At 30.2% G+C, this 10,737-nt stretch overlaps 1 protein-coding gene across 1 annotated transcript; it reads left to right on the top strand.

Annotated features, from left to right (window-relative positions):
• The first annotated feature begins 6,786 nt into the window (after positions 1-6,786).
• Positions 6,787-10,536, top strand: LOC142540844 (benzaldehyde dehydrogenase, mitochondrial-like). The gene is given in 12 exon segments (XM_075647264.1): positions 6,787-7,000; positions 7,647-7,781; positions 7,922-8,064; positions 8,173-8,326; positions 8,424-8,653; positions 8,747-8,836; positions 8,995-9,168; positions 9,470-9,568; positions 9,570-9,608; positions 9,731-9,868; positions 9,952-10,013; positions 10,122-10,536. Coding segments are annotated over 12 exon segments (1,593 nt in total). The 5' UTR covers positions 6,787-6,945; the 3' UTR covers positions 10,396-10,536.
• The last annotated feature ends 201 nt before the right edge of the window (positions 10,537-10,737 follow it).

The following is a 10,737-nucleotide window of genomic DNA, read 5'->3' as shown; positions in this document are numbered from 1 at the left end:
TGAATGATGATGGATTGAATTGAATATACAGTTGCATTTATATATGATATATGGGATGGAAGGGTGAAGGCATTTTGCAGGAAATAACGGCTGAATGTATTGGGAGAGAAGTGCTATTTTCTTATATCGCGACATAGTAAAACGCGATTTATGTGAAACTGCTTATTACTTGTCTTTACGTACTTATAACATATAAAGATTAATACTACAAATTTGATTTTATAAAAATGTTCAATAAAAAATTAAATATTTTCATTTACTTTAAAATATAGAATATACATTTTCGCAAAATTAATAATTTACCATAAATATTATATCTTAAATCTTTTCGAAATTCAAAAAATTTCACGTTATCTACACAAAATTACAAAAAAAAAAAACATATTTTCATCGTTATTTTTCTTTGAAAAGCATACATTATCCAAAAAAATTAATTAAAAAAAAAACAATTTTTCAACACTATATAGTAATTACGTATTAAAAATCAACTATATATATATACATAACGTGCATAGTAACACTACAAGAAAATTAATTTTTTTCAAGTATACGTATATATAGGGTAAATTTGAGATAAATCTTCAAGCCAAAACATAAGTTTATCATAATCCTCTACACCAAAAAAAAAAAAAAAAAAATTTGTTTAAACTCCCAAAAATAATAAAAACAACAAAATACCCTTATATTTGTTGAGATTAATTGATTAATTTACCTGAACCGTAAATGGTATCAGAGTTGAGGTAAAATAATTTCAAACATACAAAATTATTATTACTATGTAATTAAATAATTGAGTATGAGAATTTTCTCAAATAATATAGATCTGAATACAAGTTCGAGATTAATTATTTGTGGAATTATTCTAATACTTTGGAATATTTAAAACAAGAATATCAAATCAAAGACGTTAGATATCAGGAACATGGTATAACTTATCAGAATCCAAAAGTAACTTCATGATTCAGTCTAATAAGTTCTTGGAAATATCACCGGATTCATCTAAGTTCTCTGGAGATCATAGGAAAATCCAAAAAACGGTACATAATTATGGTAGTATGTTGTATTATATAACACAAAAAGTAGAAAACTTCCTTGAAAAATAAGAAAAAATTCTTTTAACATTAAAGAATATGCAAACAAGAATTCAAACTCTAGAACAACAAACAAGTTCTAGTAAAAAGATTTCAGTACGAAGGTTACCACCATACTTCAAAGAAGGACGACCAATGTGATGTCAAAACCTTTAACCGACGAAGAACAAATGATCAATTTAATTAAAAATTTCTCATTAGTCTCGATGATCTCCAAGACCTTGCAGAATCTTTTGCAAATATGAATGTTGTAAATAAGGTGAACCACCCGTAATAACCTGGTCATCTTCTTATGAACCATCAAGGGAAAGTTTGGGATCTCATAATACAAATATAAGAGGACCCCAAACAGATTTTCAGGTTGGTGGAGAAGCACACTCAACGCGAACAAGGTCATGGAGAAGTCAAATTTCTTTGCACCAAACACACTATGAGAAATCTGTTTTGGAACCTATATATCCTCACTAAGATTATGCTTAACATTGATGTACTAGACTTAAAAAAGGGAAGATCTCATAGATGATTGGATATCGGCTATGAGAATCACAACAAAAATACTTTATCTCAACCGAGAATTATTCATTAAACTTTTTATAGGATCAGCTAACTGCATGGGACATGACTTCGGTAGAATCAAAAAGTCAGTCCTAGTCAGAGATTCTTTTATTGAGATAGCCGGAAGACTGGCTACCATATTTAAATCACAATTTATAGGGGTAGACTATTTTAACAGTCAAGACACAGAGAATGAAAGAAATATACTCAAACTCTGTATAGTTTTGAATTATATGACATATGTTTAATTGATTAATATATTATGTTATTCACTAAATATAGATGAAATTTAGGGGTTGAAGAAAATTTAGCAATGCAACTTTTCTTCACCAAAATGCCAAGACCCTGGAGAGAAATACTAATTAAGGAATACATCTCTGGTAATCCAGATACTTTGGCACGAATAGTATTTTTTCTCAAATAAAAATTGGCAGAATGATGTCATATACCAGCATTACAAAATAATTATAAACGATTAAGTGGTATTAATAAACGTTTCCCGAACAAGAAGGAACCAGAATTCGGGAAACGTTTTCGGCCAAGATCTGACCGAAAGTATGTTGCAAAAACAAGACCAAGTGCTGAAGGACTACACACAAAATAATTTCCTTGGAAGCTATACAAAAGTAGAAGATTCATCGACAAAGATAAAGTAGTCATGTGATCCAACCACTCCATTAATGGAAAATTGATCACCACTAACAGACGATTCCACTAACTAGTGAAAAATGGACCACTCACCACCTATAACGACAAACCACTACCTAATAGTTGAAAGAATCACCACTCACAAGATGTTTTTTACCACAATTGGTAGAATAATTCACAAGATTTGAAGTTCAGATTTCAAATCCATCAAAATTTCTATAAATACCAAGGAAGAGTAAGGGGAAGATGAAAATATCATTCAACCTCTTCATTTTCCCTCAAAATAAACTTGTAATAGTTTTTTTTATTGTATGTGCGTTGTAATTTCGGCTACTATAGATAGTTAAGGAAGTTCTTCCTCCTCTACAGGATTCTCTACAGGATGTTAATATGTATTAATAAATTGTATGCTTGAATAAAAAGACCAAGGCTTATTGCACATCTCATGTATTAATTTCAAATTGAACTATTTTACTATATACCCTAAGGTAAGAAACGAAACATGGTTCTACTAGGTGTTTTTGAAGGAATCTACATCGGGAACCATCTGTTGCGACTTTGTGGTCGGATTGTGAGGAGCAATCTATAAAACCTGGTAGATGCAATCCTACAACACTACGGTCAAAGAGTCAAATTATTCAATTTATTACATGGAAGCATGATGAATCATAAAAAAATTAAAAATCTGAAACATGGATGTATGCTGGAAACCTTGTTGCATATATTTGGACTATATGTCTTTAAAAACAGACTCGATATATAACAATTTCATGTACCATAATTATGAATATTGAAGATATTTTTGAAAAATTTCAAAGATTAGAGAACTCAAATAAACATTTGAAGATATAAGAATAAATAAAAAGTTATGTTTAAAGACGAAGAGTAATTAATAGTTTGCCCACACACCCACACACACATATATATATGAAAATAAATATAAAATTAAAATTTGTGAAATTTGGTGCCCCCACACACACATATATATGAAAATAAATATAAAATTAAAATGTGTTAAATTTGGTATAGAACGTTTTTTTTGTATTTAATTTTATATTTATTTAGCTTTTAAGATAGCTAGATCACTAATCAAAGAGAAGGTGGTCTTTGGACCTAATTTAAGATAGCTGATTCACCTGGAACACATCACGATCCACATATTTTCGGGAAGAATTCGTACATCTATGCGGAGCTATTTACGTTGATGTCGCCTAGGGTTCTCTTCGAAGATATTGTGTGGAGGAAATTTGTCGAAGAAAATGTGAGGATAGGTAACAAAAATTGGTCTGAAATTAATAATTCAACAAATATGTGAAAGGATAGTTTTGGTAGTACAAAGTTAAGTGATTAGTTAATCATACCCTTAAAAATCTAACCAAACACAACAAGGATTTGAGCATACCATACAAATCTGTAAATAATCACATATTTTATCATTTATGTGTTAATCATTGAGTAATCCTATCATTTGAACCAAACACAATCTTAATGTTAGTATTAACCTGGCCGGCTAAATATGGTTTATTAGATCAATTGTTAATATAGTTTTGATGAGGTAGCTTAAACTCTATCACTCGTTAGAAATAATAATTGTCTTAAATTTGAAACCTAGAATTTCCTACCAGGTGAGCACTGTGCCCAACTAAAGTAAGGTTGTCAAAAATAAACTCGACCCGAAAAAAACAAGATTGGATTAGGGTTTTTGGGTTCATGTCAGATCAGATCAGACTCTCGAGTTTGGGATCGACCAAGATTCATAAGAGATGACCCAGATTTTTTAAAATTTATATTTTAAAATATATAATTAAAGAATATTTCCCTATATTTTTATAATATGTTCGATAAAAAATTATATATTGATTTCATTATTTAATATTTATTTTTTATATTTTAAATTTTTTTAAACAATTGTTTATTTGATTTAGTAAATATAATTTAGTTTTCTACAATTAGATTTTCAAATTTATATAAGCGATATTTTTGTTATTATGGGCTTAAATGAAAATATTATTATGTTTTGAATTTTAATAAAATATTTATTTGATTTAGGAAAAATATTTTTAATTTTCTATAATTAGATTTTCAAATTTAAATCATATATAAGAGAATTTTTATTATTACGTGTTTAAATTAAAAATATTATTATTATTAATTTTTTAAAAAAATTAAAATTAAAAATCAAATCGAGTTGGTTAGGGTTAATCGAGTGTGATTGAGCATTTTCTTAGTAATATTATGTGTCAACTGACCTTGAACCCACTATATCCGAGTTACACCCTAACTAAAAGTTACTTTAATAATTGCTTTTAAATGCAAAACTTTTTTTTGCTTTTCGCTTTCATAAATCATCCAAACTTTCGGCTGTTTTATTCTATTATTTAACTTAGAGTTCTTGTTCATGAACATTTCAATATAATAATGTGTATTTTTTAAGTTTATTTTCATTTAAACATTTACCAGTTACAAGTATATATCAAAACGACTATCGAAATTGTAAAATATATATATAACATTTACCAGTTAGAAATATGTATCAATACGATTATCGAAATATATATATATATATATATATATATATATATAATTTACAATATTTGATTATACAAAAAAGTTGATATATATTAACAAAATATAAAAGACGAAACAGATGTAAATTACTCAAATATATATAAAAAATTTATATTAATGATACGTATTTTTTATCAGATGAAATTGATACAAACATTAAACATATAATATTAATATATGATATTTGAATACTTAAACAAGTATATCAAATATTTATATTAATATATTTGTTTCAATTTATATTTGAAATCTTTATATCAGATCTAAAACAATTATTCAAATATTATATATCAGTACTATATTTTCAAAGATTTGTACCTATTTTTATTGATAAGAAGATACACGAGTCTAAGAAGTCTTTTTTTTTTTTGTGCGTTAATCAAGAATTACAAAAAACAAAATTCTCTAACAAAAATTGACACATATTTATGTTTGGATTCGGGAATTTAATATCACATTTCATCGGTTGGAAATATATATTTAGTACATATTACTGTATTTATAGATGTTGGATTTTATTTACGAAATATAAATAACATATATTTCTCATAAGTCGTATCACCACTGGTTGATGTGGTTGAATGATTACTATTTCAACTAAAATATCTTAATTTGATTAAAAATTCTTTGTAATAACAATATAAATAGTAAAATTATGTTCAAAAATTTTAATCAAAATATATTATAATTACATTAAATTTTGACTAAACAATACGAAACCCTTGTAGTTAGTTAATTTTTAATGAAATATTTAATAAGTTAATATTCAATATCTAGACTAGGGGTGGGTACGGTACGGTATATCGTACCGAACTACGATACCGTATACTGTACCGTAAATATCGGTATGAAATTTTTCTATACTGATACCGGAAATTCGGTATACCGCACATTCGGTATACCGAATTTTCGATATGAAAAAAGTTCATACCGGATACCGTACCGACACCGAAAATTTTGTCAGGTATACCGAAAATGTTCTCGGTATACCAACATTTTTCCGGTATATCGAACTTAAATTTTAAAATAAATAATAATAATAAATTATTTTCGATATTTAGATATATACCGAAATACCGAAAAAAATAATTCCGTATCGATACCGATACCGAAAATTTCGGTACCTTATGATAATACCGTACCGTACCGAAATTTTCGGTATATCGATTTTTTCGGTAATTTCGATATTTTTTTCGATACGAGTTTTCGGTATTTCGGTATTTTTTTCCATACCTAATCTAGACAGTGCAATTGACCCTTATAATTTTTTAAAAAATATATATTTTAAAAAAAATTATCACAAAAGAAAAATGAAGTCCTCGATATAGATTATGACACAATATCAACACTGCCAAGAATTTATTTATTGTGTTAATAATTAATATCTTGATAATTTATTTTAACAACACTGCCAAAAATATAGATTTCAACTATATTTTTATTTATGTGTTAATAACTAATATCTTGATAATTTATTTTATCATATATCATAGTTTGTTTGATCATATTATTTACCTATCTACTAATTATTTATCTTAATCAATCAAATCAATAATTATTTATTTACATCAATTAAATCATTGAATTTAAATTATTCTATCATTCTTATTATTAATATTTTATTAATTATTAAAAGAATAAAACGATAATTTATCGTCTTATCTCAAATTTAATCGACCAACTCGAATATTATTTATTAGTTAAATCAAATATAATATTAATTATTATTTTCATATTTTTTATCAGATTATATTAAATTATTTATTTTTATATTATTATTTTATCTTTAATTTCAAATGATGTACAAATTTAATATAGTTTATAGCCAGTTGATTAGATAAAATATTATATCATATAAAAAAATAATAATAGATTATCAAAACTTTTTGTTTTTAAATTTTAATTAATTTAATTTGGGGTTAATAAAACTTATCATCATTTTGAAATAACGACGAAAAGTGACAAAAAGCATGATGTGTCCACCATGCGCCTGTGGGTCAACAACGCTGATCCTAATCTACTCTTCACAATTTTGTGAGATCTAATACTACTCAGGAAAAGTTTTGGAAAACAGTGAAAGATCATGGCAGCTCTCAGAATATCACCCTTTTTCTCTCGTTCTATCCATACTTTTCTCGGTAATTTTCACCTCCAGTGAGTGTTTTCTGGGTTTTTTCTTTTCTCTTTTTTGTTCCGATGTTCTTGGGATTGAAGATTCTTTTTTTTTAAGATTCTTGATGATGCGTTGTTGGGTTTTAATTAAAGTTGTAATAATTTTATTTTATATTTCCTGCCTCTTTCTATCGGTCCTTTCTGGTTTGAGTTGCCTGTTTAGGTGGTTACCAATTGGAAAACTTAAAATATATTGTACGAATTTGGTTCTTTTTCCATATATAGATGAGTTGATCCACAAATTTCTGTTCATCATTTTATGAATTTACAAGTTATATTCAAGAAAAAAAAATATTATTTTTTAATTCGACCCATCAAAACATTTAATCGTTGTTGCAATAAAACAAAAGAGGGCAAAGTCTAATGTACAGTCCGGCCTTTTTTTTTTTTTGAAGCACAGTCCGGCTTTTTGAGTTTTCGAAAAGTTGATATTTTTATCTGTATGGTATTTGAATTTATGGCAGGAATGATGTTAGGTGAAACTATGAAGATATTAATCCTATGAAGATCGCAGTGTCTGTTTTTTTCACGTGAAGGCTGAAACAATTGAAAGAATTTTTCTATGCTTACATTATATAATATACATGAATTGCTGACACTGTATTTATGCAGGTAGAAAATATGGCTTGGGGCGGAGTATGCCCAGGTTTAGTACTGCTGCGGTTCTAGACGAACCAATAGCTCCACCTGTTCAGATAAACTACACCAAGCTTCTGATCAATGGAAAGTTTGTTGATTCAGCATCAGGTTGTTTTACATTTCATTTTCTTTAAATGTAGCAATTTGATCGAGTTTTTTGCTATTTTGGTTTGCCTATCGTTTGAATTTTTCAAACATTTGAGCTGTCTGGCATGTAAATGATTAAGTTGGTATTCATTTTTGTCCAGGAAAAACATTTCCGACACTCGACCCCCGTACTGGAGAAGTCATAGCACATGTTGCCGAAGGAGACGCAGAAGATATTAACCGAGCAGTATCTGCTGCTCGTAAGGCATTTGACGAAGGGCCGTGGCCAAAAATGAGTGCCTATGTAGGAAATCAATCTTTATTTTATTTTCTTTGTTGCGCTAGTTTTGGTATATGAGATCACCTTTGATTGAAAATGTTGTTTTACTGAATGGAAATGATGATGATTTAGGAAAGGTCACGTATAATCTTGAGATTTGCCGATTTAGTTGAAAAACACATGGAAGAAATTGCTCAGCTCGAGACCTGGGACAATGGCAAGCCATATGAGCAAGCTCTTAAAGTTGAACTTCCAATGTTTGTGAGGCTATTTCATTATTATGCGGGTAAAATTTAAAATCTAGCAAAAAAGTATAGTTTCACTTTGCATTTTAGTGGAGAACGGGATGACTCAATGCATTTTATGAGTCTGAATATGTGTAGGCTGGGCGGATAAGATTCATGGATTAACAGTTCCGGCAGATGGACCGTACCATGTGCAAACTTTGCATGAACCAATTGGTGTAGCGGGTCAAATTATACCTTGGAACTTTCCTCTTCTTATGTTTGCTTGGAAAGTTGGTCCAGCTTTGGCGTGTGGAAATACTATCGTTTTGAAGACTGCAGAGCAAACCCCGCTGACTGCTCTGTACGTTGCCAAATTATTCCAAGAGGTAGTTTTGGCAGGGTTGTGATCATTTCTCCAATTTTCTCCTCTCTCTCTCTCTCTCTCTCTCTTTGACAGTTTACGCCTTGAATTTTCACAGGCTGGTCTTCCTGATGGTGTTCTAAATATAGTCTCTGGGTATGGTCCGACCGCAGGTGCTGCTCTTGCAAGTCACATGGATGTGGATAAGGTGCGCCTTGTTCAAGATTGTTTGGCAATAATGTTATTCTATTATTCTACATTGTCATCTGGCCCGAGTGTGTTGTACTCTATTTCTATTTTTATCTAAATGTATCAATTCTTTAGGTTTTAAAGCACAACCTTAAGAACTTTGCTTCTTTTATGCAGCTTGCTTTCACGGGATCAACTGAAACAGGTAAGGTCGTACTCGAGTTGTCTGCGAAAAGCAATCTTAAATCAGTAACTCTTGAACTTGGAGGCAAATCACCATTCATCATATTTGAGGATGCTGATATCAATAAGGCAGTAGAGCTAGCACATTTTGCTCTGTTTTTTAATCAGGTAAATTATAATTACACTATCATCTGGCTTAGGAGGGAAACCCAGATGTTCAATTTGTCGGGGTCACGTGGTATATTGCACGTACTGTCATATATAATTATCTATATGGTAGAGTATTCGGAATATAGCATATCTATACAATTTAAAAGATTCGAGTTATTTCGTTAGTTCAACTATAATATTTAGCATAATGCATACCTAGTCTCGGTCCTATACTTGTTGAACATGAAATGCATGGTTTGAGTAAATGTATGTGTAAATTAGCAATGAATTAGTGGCTTAATTCATTAGCAAAACACAGGGTCAATGTTGCTGTGCCGGTTCTCGTACATTTGTCCATGAACGAGTGTACGATGAATTCATCGAGAAGGCAAAGGCTCGTGCAATGAAACGTTCGGTTCGGTGATCCCTTCAAGAAAGGAATAGAACAAGGTCCACAGGTACATTTTGCCGACAGAACCAAGAGACTTATTCGTTTTCTATATAATTCCTAGATTTGTATCAACATTTGCTCTACATCTTGTGCTAAAATAGTGACATATTTTTCTTATGGCTGTCTTAGATTGACTCGGAACAGTTCTCAAAGGTTCTTAAGTACATAAAATCCGGAATTGATTGCAACGCTACATTAGAATGTGGAGGCGAAAGAGTTGGGTCGAAAGGTTACTTCGTTCAACCCACTGTATTTTCAAATGTTCAGGTGCTCTTGGTTCCCTTTGTTTTACCCAAAAGCAAGCTGGATAGATATTGTTTTATTGATGCTCTACATTTCTATTGATTCAGGACGATATGCTGATAGCCAAAGACGAGATTTTTGGCCCAGTTCAGACCATCTCCAAATTCAAGTAAGTTAAGATACTCCAGTACATTTATGTCTGTTTCGAGTATGATACTTGCATCGACAGCTCTAGAAATTTTTAGGCTTAAATCTTTGTAATACCATTGCGCTATAGGAGCATCGAAGAAGTGTTGAAGAGAGCCAACGCGACACAGTATGGCCTAGCAGCAGGCGTTTTCACGCAAAATCTCGAAACAGCCAACACTTTGTCAAGAGGATTAAGGGCTGGTACTATCTGGATTAACTGCTACGACGTATTCGATGCTGCGATTCCATTTGGTGGGTACAAGATGAGCGGCATAGGCAGGGAGAAGGGAATCTACAGCCTTCACAACTATTTACAGGTGAAAGCTGTTGTTTCTCCCCTGAAGAACCCAGCGTGGCTGTAGATGTACTTGCGACATTTTGGATAACATCATGTCTCCGAAATCACGACAAGTGCTTTAAAATTTGAACTGAATGTGATAACTAAATTTCGTTTTCGACGTGTTGAAATTGAAATATATGGATTTTTTTTCTTCTTTTTTTTATTATTTTGGTTGTTCTATAACTATTTGGATCTGGACTTTTGTAACATTAAAATTGTTTTATGAATAATTAATCGGAAAATATGTGTTAAGATTGGAACTTAACCTAACTCAACCCTAAAAGCTAGCTCAATGAGAAAGGATTGTTCAAGTTTATATATACAATTCTCAGGTTATTTATCCAACCGATGTGGGACAATTAAC

This window comes from Primulina tabacum, chromosome 3 (assembly GCF_025594145.1).
Source record: "Primulina tabacum isolate GXHZ01 chromosome 3, ASM2559414v2, whole genome shotgun sequence".
Lineage (NCBI taxonomy): Eukaryota > Viridiplantae > Streptophyta > Magnoliopsida > Lamiales > Gesneriaceae > Primulina > Primulina tabacum.
Note: the sequence above shows the minus strand (reverse complement) of the source record. Positions and strands in the feature narration are given on the sequence as shown.